The 22,053-nt window shown below is 36.6% G+C and overlaps 1 protein-coding gene across 6 annotated transcripts in view; it reads right to left on the bottom strand.

Annotated features, from left to right (window-relative positions):
• The window catches only part of LPP (LIM domain containing preferred translocation partner in lipoma), a 653,115-nt gene that overhangs the window by 312,721 nt on the left and 318,341 nt on the right, over window positions 1–22,053 (bottom strand). For all 6 annotated transcript variants that reach the window (XM_006765861.2, XM_006765860.2, XM_006765862.2 and 3 more), the window contains one exon: window positions 12,524–12,646. In XM_006765861.2, the coding sequence (XP_006765924.1) occupies window positions 12,524–12,646 (123 nt within the window). The remainder of the gene's footprint in view (window positions 1–12,523; window positions 12,647–22,053) is intronic.

Genomic DNA, 22,053 nt, shown 5'->3' with positions numbered 1-22,053 from the left:
ACACAGTTAGAAAGTAGTACAATAGGAACTTGAACCCAAAGCAATCTGGTCTTAGAATGTATCATTTTATCACTACAATATACTTTATTTCAAATAATCTTAAACTCCATGAGGTTGGTTCCAAATCATCCTGGGCACCATAGATGTAAGTGCAAATTATCTTTGGTGACTCTCATCAACTTCAACATTTTCTTAAAGAAAAATCTTCTATAGTGAAATAATATAAGCACAGAAAGAAAAATCAATATAGATTTCTTTTATACAGAGACAAAGCCATACCAACTCAAAACTCAAATCACCAGGAAGATCATCTCAGTCCTCAAGTCCACGTTACAGATATTGAAATAGACCCAGACCGGTAATGACTACCCCCAAGACATCTTGGCCAATCATGGACATTCTGGACCTCTTAAACACCTTAAATAATTGTTCCTAGAACTCTAATCAAGTTATTTCACTTGCTTGTTTTTAAGAGATAACATGTTTTTGCAAGGCAGAAGGAGCAAAGTGGCCTCCTGCTTGACCCTCACACTGTTTCACATATAATCCATCTCGGTGTTCAATCATAGTTCTATTGATATTCATAAAGACCATTTTCTAAGGCCATTGGAGTTGTCAATAACAATCTTAATAAATAAAACATATATATCAGCTATCATGGCTAAGAGGACTGAGTACTCTGAGGCTGAGTAGTTTGCCTTAGGAACAGAGAGAGTCAATTTAGGGATCTGGAATCAAATCAAGGTCTTTGTTATGTACTTGCAAGTTTTATATTAGGGAACAGAAAACTCCAAGATCTGTAACCAAGAATGAGAGTACCATGAAATCCTAGCATCATTCAAATCAATCCTCCCATCTGTTGTCTGAATTCTGTTTCCAGTATTATTGCAGAAATTCATTTGGTAATGATGATACTGGTGAAAGCAATAGTAGTTATCGTGTTATCATGTGCAAGATAGTGTATTCACACATTATACACACACTCATTATTTCCTGTGGTCCTCATGTCAACTCTGAGATGTGTTATTAACTTAGGTTAATAACTGAGGTTTAAAGAGTTTAAATCACTCACTTAGTAAATGCCAGAGTATAATTTCAAATGCCTACAATAAAGGCAAACTTGCCATCTTCTAAGGCAGCCCACATTGAACTTCAACTGCTCTTACTGTTAGAAAGATAGTCTTTATAGTATATTACTGACTGCCTTTCTCAGCTTCTAAATACTAGACTTTCTTCTGCTCTCTGAAGCTGCATAGAAGTCTTATCCTAGCTGTAGAGATTTCCTATACAAACAATGATAGGAGGCACAAACAGCCTCTATGTCATCCAGGCAAATTTCTACCTCTGCCTCTTCAAGCAACATTCTATATGTTCTTCTTCCCTAGGATGTATATTCTGTGTGGTAACTATCGGTTTGTATTCTCCCAACTGGCTGTAAGCTTTTATAGGGCAGAAGCCATGTACAATTTTATGTATTTCAGGCACACTGCTCAATGCAAGCTTTTCTTTTATTTGAGCTATAATTCACCTACCATAAAAATCCACCCTTTAAAATGTATAACCAGTGGTCCTCAGTATATTCAAGGAATAGTTCAATCCATATTACCATCTAATTCCAGACTATTTTAATTATTTCCATAATAACTCCTGTATCCATTGGTAGTCAATCTTTATTCTCCCCAATATCCAGTCACTTGAAACTACTAATCTTTCTGTATCTATGGTTTTGATTATTCATATAAATGAAATCATACAATATTGTGTCTAGTTTCTTTCATAAAGCATAAAGTTTTTAAAGGATAATCCATGTTATATCATGTATTAGTATTTCACTCCATATTATGGCTAAATAATAATCAATATTATGAATATAATATATTCTTTTTATTCATTCATGAAGAGATAGATATTTAGAATGTTCTCCTTTTTGGATATTATGAATAATGCTGGTATACACATTCATGTCCAAGTGTGGACATATGTTTTAATTCTCTTGGGGATAATAGAAATATAATTGGTTGGTCCTATAACTCTATGCACCATTTTACAACCAACCAGCAACGTATGACAGTTCCTGCTTCACTGAATTCTTACCAACACATTTTCTTGTCTGTCTTTTTTATGACTTTCTTTTTTATTATAACCATCTTAGTGTATGTGAACGAGTATCTCATTGCACTTTTGATTTGACCATTTCTGAGATGAGAAATAATGACAGCATCTTTTTCTATGCATATTATCCTCTTGCATATCTTGGGAGAAATGTCTATTCAAATCCTTTGTCCATTTTTTAAATTGGATTATTTGTCTTTCTCTTATTGAGTTATGAGTCTTAATATATTCTAGATACAAATCCCTTATCAGATATATGATCTGCAATGCAATCTCCCAATCTCTAGGTTGCTTTTTCACTCTCTTCATGTCATTTGAAACATGGAAGTGTTTAATTTTGAAGTCCTATGTACTTTTGTTTCCCCTTCAAATGTTTGTTCTGATGCCATACCACACTGCTTGATTCCTCAAGCTTTGTAATACGTTTTAAAATCAAGAAGTATGAATATTTGGTTTTCTTTTTTCAGGATTGTTTTGGTTATTACGGGTCCTTTAATTTTCCATATAAATTTTAGGATTCACTTGAAAATTTCTGAAAAGAAAAAAGCTGAAATTCTGATAGGGATTGCTTTTGATCTGTAGATCAACTTGAGGAGCATGTCATCTTAATAATACAACTGACCTCTGAATAACAAGAGGGATAGGAGTGCTAAACACACAGTAAAAAAATCTACATATAACTTTTGACTCAACAAATATTTACTAATAGCCTACTGTTGATTAGAATATTTACTGATAACAAAAACAAAACAAACAAACAATCTATTGGCACATATTTTGTACATGTATTAAGCTAAAGAAATGTTACTAAGACAATCATATGGAAGAGAAAATACATTGACAGTATTCATTGTTTTAAATGTGTGTATAAGTGAACCCACACAGTTCAGACCTTGTTATTCACAGTTATTTTTCCATTTATTTAAGTCTTTATATCTTTTAAAATCTCAACAGAGATTTCACGTTCAACTAATAGTCAAATAATAAACTAACTAACTAACTAACTAACTAACTAACTAACCAATGAGAGAATCCAAACACCTCTTGGGAAAACAGACACAATGATCATATTCTTGAATCCAATGCCCTTCACAGAAAGCCACCCTTAACCAGTTTTGATGATACATTGCAACTTTTTTCTCACATCTTCAGCCCTAAGTTCTATTGTTCTGTCTCTTTTGACCATGCTATATGATGGAGAAAATGAGCCCTAAATTTTAATTACATAGAATATTAAATCATGCAGAATGCTGTTTATAAAAAAGTATTTCCTAGCTTTGACTATCTTGGTAAGAGTCAATGCAATATGTCAGCCATTGGGAAATAAAACTTCACTTTGTGTAGGTGGGGTGGCCAAGAAAGCCCAGGAGATTCCATATTGCTAAGAAGCTTAGCATCTCTAACAGTACCTAAGAAGCATCACTTTTCAATATTATCATGTAAGTAGTACAATATCAAGATGTAATTAGAAAAAAAATTAAAGACACCTCAGGAAAGGATTTGTGCATCTGACTACTAGTACTTCAAGCTTTCTGAAATACCACATTTCTTAAAAGGAACAAATGAATATTCTCTTTAGCCACTTTAAGGCTTATATTTTATTTATATCACTTAATATGTTGTTTTAATGGATCCATTGTTTACCATCAATATAAACAAAGAATCCATTTAGAATTAAATTCTCTCCTTAAAGTAAAAGTCTTAAGTTTACATAGTTCAAAGGATGTTCAAAGGCACATATGCATGGGAAGTTTATTTCCATTTTAAAAGCATAAAGTTAGATTTAGTCATTAGTTTTGATAATTGGCATATACTTATGACATGTGAAATACCAAGTCAGAGGGCATCAGAAACCATGTGGTAAAGGAAGGAAGACATGAATAATAAAAACTCAAAGAGTCAGATGATAATTTTGCAGACTTTTTTTCTTTCTGAAAAAAAGGAAGCATATATCAGTTCCTCAGTCAGGTAACTGTCTCCTATCATTGAATCCAATACTTTATCACATTGATACTTATATTAGAAAACACTAAGAAACATAAATGGCCCTCTCCTTTCAGCTAATGTAGAGGATACAGAAAATAACTTGGTGTTTACTTTTATATTATCCCAATAATATAATGATGGGTATAGCATGGAATTATATCCTAAGATAACAACTCAACCAAGTATACTGATTTCAAGTTATGTAAGGCAATGCAGACATAAAGATGGAAATTTTAGCTGAATCAGCAGCTACCAATAAGTTGTCCTTACAAAAATCCATCTGCTTCAGCTATACTTATTTTTTATTGGTGCAAATATATATTAATTATGAAAAATCAGAAAGCAAGTATCCTTTGTCATTCATTAACTCAGTGCCTATCCAGACTGGATTCCCTAACAGATTCTAAGGTGTGGATACTTACATAATTACTGGATTTGCATGACAACATTTACCTGTTTATTCAGCAAATATAAATTTGCATGTCTCTTGTATGTCAGGAAAGATAATCTTGCTTTCAGAACTCAAGTCTTGTGTTTATCACAATTCCTTCTTTGCTGTTAAAGCTTAAAGCATTATGTACTTTTATAATGTCTCTAGAAGGTATAGTCTATGAGGTAAAATTATTTGAATTTTTACTGTACATTTGAGTCATTTGTGAGTCAGAACAACAAAACACTATCCAATTCCCTTCAGTCTTGAACCCTAATAGGATAGCATAGGTGCACCTTGGAGTTAGAACCTAGGGACCAAAGAAAAACAAATTCTAACATTTACTGGTACATGGGGCCCTGTCTGCACCTACAACGAAAAATAGCACCTGCTGGCTCCACAGCAGGATGTGCCCAATTTGTAAGTTTCATTTTAACAAAAGTCCAGTTTACAGTTTTATAAGGAATATGTGGACTCAGATTATGAAACACAATGCATAAAGGATTCATATTTATAAGTAATATATTCAGTGAAAGGAGTGTATATGGCTTTCCTGGTCATTTTGACACTGTGAAAAGAACCATAGCAGTCATATGTCAATGTGATATTTGGTGCGGAGGACAGGCTAGTTACTCACCATGACAAATGGTGATATGTAGGATTGGTTATTAACCACCTCCAACCTTCTGTCTAGAGAGACCTTTGCTATCATCATTATATTTTAATTTGGCTATAAAGCATATCAAAGAAATTGGTGTCAAAATGGATAAAACAGTGAATATCTTACCTGAGATATGGCTTTTTTCCTTTAAAACACAATACTCCTATGTATTTGCCATGGTAAAGTCTACTCATCTTGTGCAAAAAATAAAATAAAATAATAAAATAAATAGCTAGATTTGTATTCTGTAGTTTATTTGCTTCTTAAATTAAAAAAGGGGGGACCAGAGGGTTTCAGACCAAGGCTGCTACCAAAATAGATATTTCAACAGTGGGAGAGGAAGAAAGAAATAAGGAAACCAGTCCTGACAAGAAAGCTCTCTAATTTTGCAAATGTGATGTGTACTTCTGCATGGACATAGAGCTAATCATTTCCACTAAGATGCTGCTGTAAAATGGAGGCAGCTTTGTGCATTTCTTTTTAAACCAATGCCTGAATCAAATGATTCAGGGCAAGTTAACAGTCATCTCTGAGCCAAGGTCTTGCAAATATATCACAGCTAAAGACTACCATATGGACCATGGCCAGAGTACCACCGAAGACTCCCCCACCCCTCTCCAAGCTTTCGTACAGCTGGCTTCTTTGTGATAGTCAGCAGCAGCTGCCTGCTCAGCTTCCTTCCACATTACTGCTAGGATCTCACCTACACCACAAACACAGAGCAAACTCTTAGACTAGGGCATGTAACATGGACATTTTTTACCAAACTTTTGTAAAGGTCCAATCCAAGGTAGATTTTCAGCTTAAATTTCCACTCTGAAAATGTTACATTCAAAACAAAGGTTTAAAGTTATGACACCACATATGACAAACACCATCTTCTAAAAATGGATGGGTATAAATGTTATTGCAATGCAATTATATAGAATCTAAAAATTAATTGCCCTTCATCAAACTCATGGCATGCAAGTCTGAGTCAGCTAACCACTCCTCCACCCCCATCTCATTGTTATTTAACTGCTAAAGTTTTTTGGCAGGTCCAGACTAATTCAGAATCACCATATCTTCTAAACAGGAGCACTGAAAGAATTAGATCTTTTTTTCTTTGAAAATGTTACCTTTGTAAATTTTATTTTACTGTACTCAGTTGGTATCTTAGATGTGAGATTTCTACAATGTTTCAACTTTTACCATGGCTCTGGAAGAAAGCTATTAGTAAGCAGAATACATAGACACATTGGCAAATCCATTTTTTCCCCAGAAAATCACAATATGGTGCTATATTTTTCCCAGGAACATACAGGAAGAAGAAGACGACACTATTATCTTTTCAACAACCTAAGACCCAGTTCCTATCTCATTTAGCAAAAACCCAAATAAAGCCAGCAAGATTCAAATCTGCAGGGAGAGTCACATGCATCTCATCACAGTACCCACATGTAAGGGCTTTTACCTCCCAGTTGCTTCTTGTTTGGGTTGCACTGAATAATATGAAATATTAAAAAAAATATTAATTAATCTCCCGTGTAGTTGCTCATGACTTTTACAAGCTAGAACAGGGAGCACAAGAGAATAGAAGATCCATGGCACCACAGGACTCCACCCTGATTATGCTGCCTGCAAGCCCTCAGGCCATGTGAATTCCTAATAAAAAGCCTTCCATACCATGCAAACACAACTGAAATAATGTCTCTGGTTGCTTCATAGGTTATTGCTCTGTGAAAGAAACTCAGTGTGGGAGCCCTGGGATTGCAGCTAAAGACATGTACATGTGACCATTTATGTACCCAGTTTCCAAACAGACTGAAAAGTGACAATACATTTTAAATGCTTTAAATGAGAAAGAAAAATATTGCATTTAGGAAGTAACCAGCATTCAGAAAAGATAAGCCCCCAGGCCTTCAAAGACCTGAAGCTTTAAAGCGAAGCTCCAGACTCAACCTAATAATCCCAAAACAAAATGGGAAGGATTGAGTGAACTATTGCTTAGAGACAACAGCTTATTTCCTGTAACTCTAAAACAATATAGTACTTCTGCCAAGGGGAATGATTGTAGCGACCATGCCCATTTTAGAAATAAAGGAAAGGGAGCTCAGATTGGTGTGGCATGTAGTTCACACCAATGGAGCTCTTTATAAAAGGTAATCCCACAGAAGTGAGAAGACAGCACTCTTCTTACTGGCAGACTTGGAATCTAGGCTATTGGACTATGCCCAACCTGATCCTTATCCCCGAATCTCTCTAAATGTTTTCATACTAGTCTAATGAGGATAGTGAAATTGCATGTGACCAATTCAAAAGCAGCTTGATTAAAATATTACTAAATTTCCAGAAACACTGAAATAGTGGTATAAAATATCTGAAAGTTTGTCCATGGGCACCAGCTCTGACCCTACCAAACTCACTGCAGGGAAGAAAAGGAAGCTCTGTACTAGTATCAGAAGACCAGAACTCTAGCCCTGGCTCTGCCAAGAAAAGAAAAAAACAAAAATAAATACATGGATTTATCCACTGTCTTCTAAGAAATAAAAAGAATTTCAATCTGATCCCTGTGTAACTCTTCCAGAAAATCAAAGCTTAACTTCTAATAACAGATGATGCCACTGTGTGGGGTCTAGATATACACTGACTCAAAGACACAGACTGTCATAAATTTTCTTTATACTTTTGAATTATGATTTGAATTATCTATGTTTTTTAAATTTATTGTACTCTTTCATTATGATTCTAAGACATAATTTAGAGAATGTACCACAAAAGAGAAACATTTTGGAATAAACTAATTGAAATGCTAAAAAGACCCCTTCTATGCCTTGGTTGCTGTTATCCACAGAGAAGCAGTACGTCTTGTTTCAGGAAAAAAGGGAAATAAGCAGTACTCTTGCTCCTTATTGAGTAGTGCATTCTTTCTTTGAGCGAAAACTTTTCTTCCCTAAACATTGGCTGCATGACCTCAAAGGCCTATCTAAGCTCTCACACTCTATGATCATATTCAGTCTGCAACTCATCCCCCAACCACCTCCAAACTTCTCACATCTGTTTTTCTAAAAGTACTTCCTAATACACACATTTTAAAATGGGTAGCTCTTTTAGTTTCAAACACTAAGCTATTTTAATTACATGGCTCTGTGTAATGATGCAGGTGTATATTTTTATATTTCATTTAAAATTTGCTACAGTTGTTACCCCCAAACCCACTGTAGCCAGAAATACTATCACCGCTAAATCCCTCCTCTTGTATGGAAGTTCTTGGGCATCAAGAGTGCTACATAGGTATTAAGTGCATGTGATTTTATCTGCCTATCCCCTTTGCACATACCCGATACAGCATTTGAACTAACATGTCCTTCAAACAAGACATTCAATTTCAACATTCCTTGATTTTCTCATTACTGTTAGTCTCGCACCTTGAATCCCAAGCCTTTCCCATGACATAGGCTTTTGTACCCACAAACTCAAAGGCTCTCTGCAGTCTTCCCGGCCACTTCCCTAGAACAGTACACAGTATTACGCTAATATTCCTATTATTTTTATTTTTCAACAATTTCAACATCTGGTGAGTCACATAACCGCTTAAAGTAGCACACTGAAGCCCTTCTTTAGTGGCTTTTGAATTGATTATGTGCTTGTTTCCTCTGTTAAGTGTACGAATTACTCTAGACAAAGGACATGGATCCCCCATAAAGGGATCTCAATAAATGTTAGGTGAATGACTGAAAATGTGAAATTAAGGCACATTTCCCAAGTAAAAATATGAATAAATAAGTGAACAGAACTAAAGCTGGGAAATCTCAGAGTAGAAAATGCTCCTGTGGAAAAAGGAGCAAAAGGTTCCATAAAGTCTATCTTCAAGTACTCAGACATTTCTCAAAGCTGTTATGTGAATAGAGCTCCTTGGAACCTCTACTGGTACATTCTACATAGAGTAGGATTTTCCCTAGATCGAGCAGTCAAAGTGGCCTTAATAAGGGAGTTCAGAAGTGGGTTCAGGAACACACACAACGCATGCTTAAATAATGAGAAATCATAGACCTACTAGCCTACTTTAAGTAGCCAGGTGATTCAATGGGTTTTATAATTTGCTTTGGATCAAAAATAAAAACATCAAAGTTGGGCATTAACATTCTACAGTTCTAGGACTTTTCAAGTACCTTTTAATTACAACACAACAGACATCATCTTCTTTTAGCACCTATTTTTAATATTTTAGGTGTGTGATTATCACTCTCACAGCATATAATTATGTTAACTAATAAATACTAACATATCTAATTCAGTTCCACCAGAGTTAAGATAACACAAAAGAATGAGTTGTAACTCCCAATTAAATCTTGCTTTCCTAAAAGTAGAATGATAAAAATGTTAGACGGGATCACTCTTTAATTTCTGAATGAAATAGACACATTGAAAGTAGATTTTTACCTCAATTATCCACTTATTCTACTTAAGGATTATCATTATTAATTTTTCTAAACCTACTGAATGTTTTTCTTTTTATAAGAAAGCCTCTAAGGACATTGTTACTCATATGATTATTTCATAGATTTTTGTCATTGATAAAAAGGTTTTAAAATACTGATATCCTCAATCTGTTTTTAGAACTTAAAACCAAACACAGGTGTAAATTCAGAGTCCAGCTGTGCTCACAATGTAGTCCTATGTCTTAAGACAGGTCACTTATCTTCTAAGTCTGAGGTTCCTCCACTCCAGATCAGCATATCATTAATATCAGAGTTTCAGTCTTACTCAAGTGAGAATATATGCTTTACAATCAGTGAAGCACTGTCCAAATATCAGTGATTATTAGTTTGTGTGCACAGTAAGATTGTGCAAACAAAAATGGAGCTTGTAAATAACCCATTAAAATGCAGTGGTTTATGGGAGGTATATGTTGACACAGCCTTAAGGAATGAAAGCTATATTAAGTAGAAGCTCCACAGTATATATTAAGAATTTAGGGGGGGGGGGAGAATTGAGCAAAAACTCTATTTTTATAAAGGAGGGGATAATGGACAGGTGACTCCAGTGGAAAACTCAGTGGTCTTGCTGTTCTGAGAAATTGAGCTTGAGGCATGTGCCTGAGTGGAATAGGAAAAATGCTTAACATCAAACACTGGTCCATCAAAGGCTTGCTGGAGAATGTCTCAGATCTGGCCCATCTTCCTGCATCTTTCCAGAACACAGCTTGTTTCCTATGTTCTTTTATAGAAATGAAATTTGGCTTTTTCCTGATTGAGAACCTTCCATTATTCCCCATCTATATAAAAGCCTAAGAAATCATTATGACCGGTTGACCGCTCAACCGGTTGCTATGATGCACACTGACCACCAGAGGACAGATGCTCAATGCAGGAGCTGCTCCTTGGTGATCAGAGTGCTCCCACAGCAGGAGCACTGCTCAGATGACCGAGGGGCACCACACGCTGGGCTCATGGCTGGCGAGAGCAGCTGCTGTGGCACAAGCCTCTGCTGTCTCTGTGGCAGTGCTACTGAGCAGTGGTGGCAGCAGCAGAGGCGGCAGGTGCAGGGGGGCCGGAATGAGTGGGAGCGGCCTGAAACCAGCAGTCTGACTTCCCCCCGAAGGGGTCCCAGATTGCGAGAGGGTGCAGGCCAGGCTGAGGGACCCCATAGGTGTACGAATCCATGCACCAGGCCTCTAGTTGACTATAAAAGACAAGGCAAAATCTTAATCTGGCATTCAAACTTGTCCCCAGGCTATCAGTAGAAAACTTTACAATCCTGTAGATACTTTAAGCCTTTAGTAGCCTTGTATTTAGCCACCTAGAAACCTGGACCTTTCTCCTCAATGGCCGAGGCTGTTCTCCATTATTGTCTCCATTATTACTAGTCTACCCACCCATCAATCTGAACATACAAGCCTTCTCATAAATCTTCTCAGATTCTGCAACCTTCAAAAGTATGTATCACTCTCTTCTTTATGTTGCTACAATATCCGCCTTAGTTTATTATTATGGGCCCCTGGGCAATTATAATGGGGTCCATTTATTTCTCATTCCACAATCCACTTTTCTTCTCCTAACAGTTTTCCCAAAAGACAACGGTACCTGCTACAGACCTGCATCTCAAGATGTTTATAGAAATTATGTGTATTTCCACTACCAACAGATCTGGTGGGGCCAAGAGTAATGATAGCAAAGGAAAAGCTAAGTTCTACTCTAGTGTGTTTTGCTGACAGTCCCATTATATGTCTAGGAAAGGTAATGGGAATATATCTAAAGAAGAAAGCACTGCTACCTTATGTGCAGCCCTGACAGCTGAGAAGCAGGGCTAGATTTTAATTCATGAAAGGAACCATTGTGAACACAGGAGCTGCTGTTCAAGAACTGGAGTAAACTCAGCATGCCATATGCACTGTCACTTAGTCAAGCAAGCATCTCACAAGTCAAACATGCAGTGACAATTGTGACAGTCCAGTGTGTGCGCCTAAAGTTCCATTGGCTGTCTCCTGAGGACATGGAAGCCCTGACATAGATTTCCCACTACCATCTAAAGACCTGAGATTTACAGGAATGATCACTAGCAATGGAAGTTCAGTTTCTGAATGCAGATAGCAAAATACAATGCAGAAAAAGAGCCAAGCTAAAAAAACAACAACAAAAAACCCAAACAAACAAATAAATAAATAAACTGATAATAAGGAGCACCATCTGCCTTTTAAAAATAGAGATTAATGGCTATCACCAAATTCTGGTGAACAAGAGGAGAAACTGATATATTCTAACTGCCAACACAAGCTATTCACAACTTTTGGAAAGATAAATAAAGAAAGTGGTCAGACTCCTTAATGTAGAAATCCTAATATTAGGAATCTAAGACAGGGAAATAGCTCTAAAGAAAATACTCATGAACATGTCCTTCATAGCATTACATGCAACAACCAAAAAACGGAAGCTACTTTACAGGTACAACATAAGGAATTTCCTTATAGAAGACGTAGCCCTCACTTTAACTTTAACATAATTGTGCTAAATTCTATTTGTTAAGATTATAACAATGTATACAAAATATCAACATACTCAAAGCCAGAAAGTGAAAAGGACAATGGAGTAAGAAGAATTTTAATTTTCAGAAGTTTTTTGTATAATGTTGTTGTATTTTAAAGATGGTACTAATTAAATTAAATTTTAAGGATTATGCCTGTTAGAAAACATATGTTGATATCAAATAAAAAGACGACTTAGTCTTAGACCATTGACTGTGAGAAGATTTAAAAAAAAAAAAAAAGGAATGGCTATGAACAGCAGCTTGTATTTTCAGATCATCATAGACCATTTGTAGCTGGTCATATGGAGACATTCCCGGGCAGCTCTTACCTGTGGGGGCCGAGGTTTGTAGGGGGAGCTGCATTCAAGGTCAGCCAAGATGCTAGTCAATGAGTCAATCTCAGCATCCAGGCTGGAGCGTCTCTCCTCAATGGTCTTGCCTCCCGGATTTCCCTGCCAGAAGCAACACAAGACATGTTCAAAAAGGAAATTTCCAGTTTCCATTGATATCTGACTGAATTCAAATTTTCCAAGTTATAGTGTAGCTTTGTCCAAAATGTTCTGAATCTACTTCTGTGCCCCCAACCCTTATAACATTTCAGTGGTGGCCTGAAGTAGAATGATCCCTTTTTGACAAATAAGAACACTGAGAGGTGTAAGGTTATTTTTCTAAGGTCACACACTTATTTTTTGATGAATATAAAAGTAAAAATAAGTAAATGTCTCCATCCTGTAGTCAAGAAGCATATCCAAGTAGGAAGATAATGCAAGTTCTTTGTGTTCAGAAACCACTGCTTAGAATGATGACATTTTAGTTGGAACAGGAAGGGCAAGGGTGGGAGACTTACAGTCCAGGAAGAGGAATCAGCAGGGGATCCATGTCTGTGTGACAGACAGAGGTGGCAAGCCCCAATCAATGAGTCTAAAAAATGAACTAGCATGAGCCTGTTCAGGGTTCTGGCCAAGGAGCTGCGGAGGATGAATGTGGCAGTGGCCACTGATCTGAAGTAGGAGCTTTATGGATTTCATATGTCAATGTCCTGTGTTAACAGAAGTACCAGCACTCAGAATCAATAAGAGGTGAGTAGAAGACAATAAAACTACCACAAGGGCAGCCCCAGGCAGTGTGGGAAGGTTCTGGCAGGTAGTTTGCTTAGAGCTTAAGGGAAAAATATAGAAAGTGAGGTGGCTGTAGAATTTGAAAATATGAAGTGAGGTGGCTCTTTCACAAGGTAATTATGATCATGGATTTTCTGGGAGCATCCATAAGGCTCCATCAAAAAAACAAAATGCATCAGCAGCAAGACACAATAGAAATAAATTAATAGGAAGTTATTGTAAACTAATCAACTCTATCAAACTTGTCTAAGGCAGTTAAATATCAGTATAGTGTCTGGAAAGGCATAGAAAAAGCATTAACCAAGAAACCAGAATATCCTCAGCAACAACAAAATATAGGATACCTTCACAAGCTATCATTAAACCTTACAGTCCTCCAAGTAAGTTTATCTTTCTAGCAAATATGCTGCATTGGGCAATGATAGCATAACAGAATTTTCTATGAACACAACTAGTTCTTTTCCTTCTGGTAGCTTGCTCACCAAACCATCTTCCTTGAGTGATAAAACTTATTTAAGTATCTGTTAGACAGCCCTTAGGGAATCTGATACATTAGTCTCTTGTGAATTTAGGCAGTATGAGCTAATCCCTGTGGACTTGATCTAACCCAAGCATACTGACAACACCAAAGTCTATGAAGACCCCTTGGAACGAAACCTGATGACTGCTGCCTGCCCCAGGGGCAGCTGGCATCCCTCTCTCCGAGCCCTCTTTAACTATGCCTATGTTTTATCACATTATTGAAAGCAAGTTTCTCTACACTTACTCCTTCTGGATGTATTTGCTTGACTTCTCTATGGCATTCTTATCCCTCACCTGTTTTATTTTTCTCATAGTATCTACCATGATCTAACATTACCTTTTATGCACAATTGTCTATCATCAGTTTCCCCCAGGACAGTGGTCGGCAAACTGCGGCTCGCGAACTGCATGCGGCTCTTTGGCCCCTTGAGTGTGGCTCTTCCACAAAATACTGACTTCTCTGCATGGGCCATGAAGTTTCAATCGCACTGTACGTGCATGCCTGCATGTGGTATTTTGTGGTATTTTGTGGAAGAGCCACACTCAAGGGGCCAAACCCGCATGTGTAAACTTAAACTACATAGGTAGGTACATTGTTATTAACTTAATTAGGGTACTCCTAAGGCTTACGAAGAGCCACACTCAAGGGCCAAAGAGCCGCATGTGGCTCACGAGCCGCAGTTTGCCAACCACGGCCCTAGGAGAATATAAGCTTCATGGCAGAAAGGACTTCACCTGTTCTGCTCCTTATGATTCCTCAGAATCTTGCTGAGGGCCTAACCCACAGAAATGTTCAATAAAGATGTTTAAGTAAATAAATAAATAGGTAATGACAGATGCTGGCATAGTGGTCCAGTCAGTAATCCTTTCCATATCAATATTTTTTGGGGGGTAAAAACTGCTAAAGGTATAATGAAAGCAGTGGGTGGTCTAGTATAGAGAGTAAATATTATATTATATAAAAAAAATAACCAAATGGCTCAATGTGCATGTGTGTGCATATATGTGTGTATGTTTGTGTATTTCACACTATATGGCTCAGATACGAAGGTTGCCCTTGAGAAAAATTGGAGATTTTCCTCACCTCTCTTCCACAGTCAAAAATGAAAAAAAAGAACAAGAAAATAAATAAATAAGTGAAATGCCAGGTTGATGATGTTTTCTCAGAGCATACATTCTGGGTTTGACCTAACACTATAATGCCAGAGGGTTGTTTTGAAAGTGCTAATCCCTCTATCAGAAGCATTCTCATCATTATCCCACTGAGTATTAATAACTATGAAATATTGTGGTATTATTAAGAAGAAAATCTTTTACACATTCTTGTGAATATTCTGACACTGGGTCCTGGTACAAAAAGAAAAGGGAGGATATTATTGTTAAGGAAGACAACTGAGAAATGTGTGAAGCTGTTCTCTTACATGTAAATAAAAAAACATTATAAGTACAAAATTGATAAGTGTATTTCCATATACTCATAGATAGCACAATACATTGATAAGGGCAGTGGATTGCAGCCTGGTTAAATTCTTTCCTGAGCCCTAGTTTCCTCATCTATAAAACAAGGAGAGTATCACCTGACATACCTAAGACAGAGGGATATTAAAATATTCAGATAAAAATTGGATGAGAAAATACTTTGTAAATTATAAAGTGCTATAATTATAATTTTCATAACTAGCATTAATTACAGCAACCAGTAACTATAAATTAATATGAATAATAATGCTATTGTTAATTATTCTTCTCCTTAGGGAAGCATCATTCATTAAGTGTTCCCTGGGGGTATCAGTAAAGAAACAGCATTTAATAAGGTCCACAACATCTGTACTGTAGCAGAAAGTACATCAACTGCCCATTGCCAAAGTCACTGGGATATCTAACCACAGAGACTCAAAATCACAGAATTACCCTGAGCAATACAATGGAACAAGTAATTATAGTGTGCAACTAGCCTATGCACGCAATTGGTATTCAGCCTCTTTATTCTACCATTCCTCTGAGTTGAAACTACTCCCCATTTTTAGTTGCTCACATTAGGTTGATGCAATTTAATAAGTCCAGCCTAATGCTGTGAGATTTTGTACAAATAACCTTTTGTTGCCTTACTTGACCTTCTGAGAACTGCTTCGTGCCTACATTTATTTTGATCCCCATTATGGATAAGAAGAGGCCTCCTTTTCACTATACATTCTCTATTTTAGGTCTCAGTTCAAATAACAGATGTCCTCCCAAGTCCCACCAATAGCCCTTCTCTGGAAGGCTCATCTAATCTCACAGCACCACTAGATTCAGGGACTATAACATAGCTACTCCCAATACTTTATACTAGATACCAGAGGCCACAGTCTTATAATGAGCTAACAGAATCCTACACACACATAGTAATGTATCTTTTCCTTAACTCCTCATCCCTGTAGCTTTACCATTTACCTAAAGGCTAAATGACCTGCTGGAGGCCAAATAACAAGAAACAAGGTTCTGCTGACTCTTCGCCTAATGCTTTTTCTAGACACCACATAAACTCTTATAAGGTGGTTATTGTAACAACAACAATTCTCATTTTTTCAACCATAACTAGAGAGATGCCACTGTCTTGGTCCAGGTTCTGCCCAAAATCAAAGCCTGATGCAAAGACAAGCATGTCGGTCCTAGGAAGCATGACTGAAGGACTGGAAAAATTAAGCAGGGGAAGAGTGAAAGCCAATTCAAATGTGCTGTATTGAACTGGTCAGCCACATAGGTAAGTAGGTCTCTATTCTCCTCAAAGCCCTCGGAAGAGTCCTGTGAAATGTGCCTCAGATCTTCCCACTAAGGGGTGAAAGAATAGATTATCCCCAGGCTCCAGTTCTCCATGGACATATGCTGCCTATGAGTTTATAAATTCCCTCATACTTGTCCCAAGAAGTGAAGTGGTGGCAGAGACGCCCCAGGGAAGAAAGAGAGAGAAATGTATTATAGCTGAGGCAAGGTGCCACCAGGTCAGACCTACACAGAGGTGGTTGCTGTAGCAATGGCTGGTGCATGAAGGTGAGACCAGAGGATAAATGGTGAGGCACAAAAAGTGTTCTTTTACTCACAGCCAGAAACCCCACATGAATAAGGCATTCATAAGATATTTTTTAGAATATAATTATTTTCATTCATTCATTCAATAAATATGTATATGATTAAAGCTCACCAAACCACAATTGGGGCTTCTTATAACTTAGAAAGTTATAAGCACTATAAGTGCCACTAGTAGAATTATTGGGTGATGGCATTTCTGTTTGTAAATTCATAGGAACAGAGTTTAAGCAGAGTGCAGAACCAAAATGTATAGTCTGTGAGGCTATTTCCAAGAGTCTGACTTTAGATGGGTCATGTTTTAGCCCACATATTGCTAACCCACTAATTACATGTGATAGTCAAGAAGCAGTTATTTATCCATGTTTTATATCCAAATATCTTGTTTAAAAAAAATTTAACTCACAGAAAAGTTGTACAAGTAGTATAATGAACTCTACCCACAAACCCTGTACCCAGATTCATTAATGGTCAACATTTTGTTCTCTCTCTCTCTCTCCTCTCCATCCCTCCCTTTCTTTCTCTTAAATTCTTTCTTAAATAACAATCAGAAGATAGGTATGACCACTCAGAGTAGTTTATTCATGTATCCATTTGTAAGGCTATGGGCAAAGTCTACAGCTTATATATAAAAGATTCATTTATTATGGTAAGGTTAAAAAGTTAGAAATAACTACCCTTCAATAAAAGAAACTAAAGTAAGGTGATTTAAGTCAAACAGCAAGAGATCTTTACTAACCTGACTCAGATGCAAAGGGACAGAAATGTGGCAAAAAGGGAAAGGGGGCTAGGTGTTTATAATAGCAAAATCTACCCTTTATCAATATATTTAAAGGTATATATTCTGTTTGTTAAAGCACTGAAAACATTGGAAAGAAGTTGCAGAAACTTCCCTTCCATATACTTCAGCTTGCATCACCTAAGAACACCTAATGCTTTGATATCATACACACACCCAAGAAATTTAACATGGTACAGCATTATCTCATATGCGCACATGCTCACATTTCACCAGCAGTCTAAGTAATGTCCTTTTATCTATTGTTATTAATTCCCATCCAGAAGCCAATAAAAGATCATACATTGAGATGACATGTATTTTTGTTCTCTTTGAATGTTAGTCTTTCATGAAACTGACCTAAAAATATTTATTTAGGCCAAGTGTCTTATAAAAAGTTCAATAATCTGGCTTTCCCTGATGATAAGATTCAGATTGAACAAGTATGGCAGGGATATCACAATGCATGATGCTGTCCTTGCCACTGCACTCTATCATGAAGCCCATGATAACAGTTTGGCCCAGTTAGGTGATGTCAACTGTGATGACTTGATTAATGAAGAATCCACTGCATTTCACCATTGTGAATGTGCCCTCCTCCCTTTTACCTCAACAAATTGTCTGTGAGACTCTACCAATATTCTTCGTATCAAGAACCTTTCACCCAATCATTTTTGCATCCATAGATAATCCTTGACTGAATTGAATATTGCATTGGTGGTTGAAAAATTGTAAGAGTATCCACTATTAATTAATGGAAATACATGGATCCTGCTTAGTATAACATTTTGTGGTATTTTGTTGTTGTTGTTGTTGTTAAAAATTCATTTCCATTTTGAGGACAGGAAATAGAACTAACTGCAAAGTCTTCTGCTATAAAAACAACACATTAAGAACCTAATGATCAAATCAACCTTGTTAAAAAGTGAGTTCTTGTTCAGGCTATTAAGAAAAACCGTCAAGGGGAATGATCTAATTAATTAAGAACTAATCTCTGCCCTATGAAATTTACATCCAAGAATTAGAGCCAATACCCTGAGTCACATTTAAAATATGTATGACCCTGACCTCATCATCAAAACTTTGATGAGGTCAAGTAATCACAATAACATGGCACAGGAGGGGATTTGAAGAGCCAAAATTTGTATGTGACCACTCAAACCATACCTGAGAAAAAAACCAACTAATCAGAGTGAAAACATGATGTAAGAAGGATTTTTAAACTGTGTTTCACAAAGTTCAAAAATTTCCTCCAGATCCCATGTGTCACACCAAGGGACTACAGGCTTCTACCCAGTCTCTGGCTTCCTTTTGTGATTTCTTATAGGAAAGAAACTTCCCCTGATTGCTTAGGAGTATAAAACTACCTCATCTTAGAGAAGCCTAGAAAGTTACTACCCAAAAGAGTGCATTTTTTTTACATATAATTTTGATTTTTTTTCAAAGTTATTATTTAAGCATTCATTAACACAACATGAATTTTGTTTCATTTTTTTATTTTCTTTTATAGTCAAGAAAGTTCATTATTCTATTTTACCTAATATTAATTTTAAAGAAACAAATAAACAAAGTTGGTGATAACAAAAAGGATACCAAAAAAAACAAAAAAAAACAAAACTACATTATCTATAAGCAAAAAACTAAGTATGCATCTATTTGTCATTTACCTATTGTCTTTCTATTCTTGAAGAATCTAGGGAAATAATCAACACATTTCTTTGTTTGTGATAACTTTTATTAAGTTGTCCACCTAAAGCACACTTAACACAAAAAGAGTAGTGGTAAATATCCAGGAGTCAGACTTAGAGGTGTTTAAAACCTGGAGATGACAGTCACTTGTTTTGTGACCTTATGCCATTTACCTAAGCTCTCTGAGTCTCAGATCTGCACACAGTTGTTGAATTATTACACAAATTCACACATGTCAAGTACAATCCACATAATAAATATTCAATAAATGTTAGCTACTCAATCTTTGCCATGACCACAGTCTCAAAAGAAATGCTTTGGCTGATATAGTAAGTCCACTGAGTATATAACCTTTAAAAATATTTTGATTTGAAGTGAAATTCTGAAGCTGAAGGCTTCAGTTACATGGATTTCTTGTGCTTCTTAACACAAGTAATGGTGCTAAAAAATTAACTGTGAAGAACATAATTCTAATCAGTGGTTGTTAAACTTTAGCCCCCATGTAAACACCTGGACAAGATGTTAAGACACAGATTACTGGACCCCACCAAGTGTTTCTGATTCCATAATCAGGGGTTGGGAACCTTATTTCTGCCAAGGTTCATTTGGATATTTATAACATCATTTGCTTAATATAATTCACTTAATATAAACTTATATTGCATGAATAAAGCTCTGAGATTTATTGAATTTCAAATCCCACCTGCAGTTGCCTTGGCAGGGCCAGACTAAATAATTTAGAGGGCCTTATATAGCCCATGGGCCAGACATTCCCCACCCCTGCCTAGATCTGATATTTCTAACAAGTTCCCAGGTAATGCTGATAGTGCTGGTCTGAGGATTACACAGAGAGAACCACTGCTTGAAGTAGATTTCTAACACAGTGCACATTTAAAAGAGTAAAAGTGTGCGCACGTTTATGTATGGATGCATATGTGAACAGAAATGAATTGATGATTTTTTTATTTTAAAAACAACCTATGTTACATGGTTAATGATGCTATGAAAACACCAATAAATAATATGCATAATGGATTCGAGAGGTATGAATAAAAATAAACATGGAAACAGTAACACGGCTATTTAATAAAAACCCCATGCTATATAATAATAATATGAGCACCTTCATCACACTAGTTCAGGCAATGTCATGTTGAGATAGGCAGTGAGAATTTGGTAGTGAGAATTATAGACAGTGTGGCCTTTTTAGCCTAGAAGAAATGTAACTTTATGGAATGAGACTCAATATGTTGGATGAGAAAAAAAATGTTTTAGTTCCTGCGGACTTGTGCACTCTCTTTCCTGCACATCTAGGAGAAGGTTTTACATTCCCAAAACCCAATTATTTATATTATCACATGTCCTCTCCTCCAAGGAGGCATTACTGTTAACCCAACTGATTTGGTAGCTGAATACTCTTTGTCTATTTCTTTATGATAGCAAAGTTCATTGGGGAACTCTCCCCTTGGTTTGTCTGAGCGGCTTTTTCCCATGCTGCTGTATGAAATAGTTTGTGCTAAGTAGTAGGCAGCCTAAAGTAAGCATGATCCCCAGCCTCAAGGAATTTACAGTTTACTGGATAATACTGCTTTCACATCTGCCCAGTGATATCAAATACACCATGTTCTATAGACTCTTTGTAATACCATGTGGAGGATACAGAGATTTAAGCACAAAAACCAATCTTTTCCCTAAGAAGCTTATAATCTAATAGCTGACGGAAATACAATTACATATTTTCAATATGCAAAAAAAAATGGGCTAAAACTCCAGGCTCACTGCTGTCTAAGAAGATTCGTTTACCCCACAGGTTAAGGGAAATGGAGAAAGGTGCCTCAAAAAGTCATCTTTGGACCAAACACTAGCATTATAAATAGAGATAATGTGTTCACAGTTTGAAGTGGGAGAATAGCTTGACAACTGGGAATCCAGCATTGAATAAACAGAAAATAAGGTAACAACAGGAGACAAAGGGAGTTTTTCATGGTTCTGGTATACTTAAAGAAAAAAAAAAAGAACATAAAGATAAAACCTAAACACTGGACTTAACATATGCCTCAGTATTTTTTCTTCACATTCCCTATCATTCATTCTTTTCAGCCTCATACATAGTCCCCAAGTTTGACCAACCCCCATCTCTTTAAAGGAAATGGTCCTACCCCCAACCTTTGTTGCCAAAAACAAACAAATAAAAAAACAAAAACAAAAACAAAAAACACATGTTTGGGACCGGGTGCTCCTACTTTAAAACACTGACCCACAGAGAAAGGCTGGAAACCTGAGGTATGTTCACCTGTAACAAAAAGACACACTAGGCAAATAACCCTCTCCTAAAACTGAACTAAGAAACATGTAACAGAACTGTCATGAGGGTGAACTACAATCAGGATAAACCAAAAGGATCATGTTCAAGGTCAATTATTAATAACCAAAACATATAAAGAGATAAGTAGCCAATTATTGGAAAGAGGAGAATAACAGACATACAAACAATAGAGAATTCGGGGATCAAAGAAGGAGGAGAAGGAGGGTGGAAGAAAAAGGGAATGAGAAGGAAAGAGAGATGGCCTCGTCCCTGAACCTTCTGCTGCCAGATCACATCCACGTGGATCCTTATGATAAACTCCTTCATATGGAGCTGCTCAAGGCACCTCCGTTCCAGTCCTCTTATTCTAGCACAGGACCC

Source organism: Myotis davidii, unplaced genomic scaffold (assembly GCF_000327345.1).
Source record: "Myotis davidii unplaced genomic scaffold, ASM32734v1 scaffold41, whole genome shotgun sequence".
In the NCBI taxonomy this organism is placed as follows: Eukaryota; Metazoa; Chordata; class Mammalia; order Chiroptera; family Vespertilionidae; genus Myotis; species Myotis davidii.
Note: the sequence above shows the minus strand (reverse complement) of the source record. Positions and strands in the feature narration are given on the sequence as shown.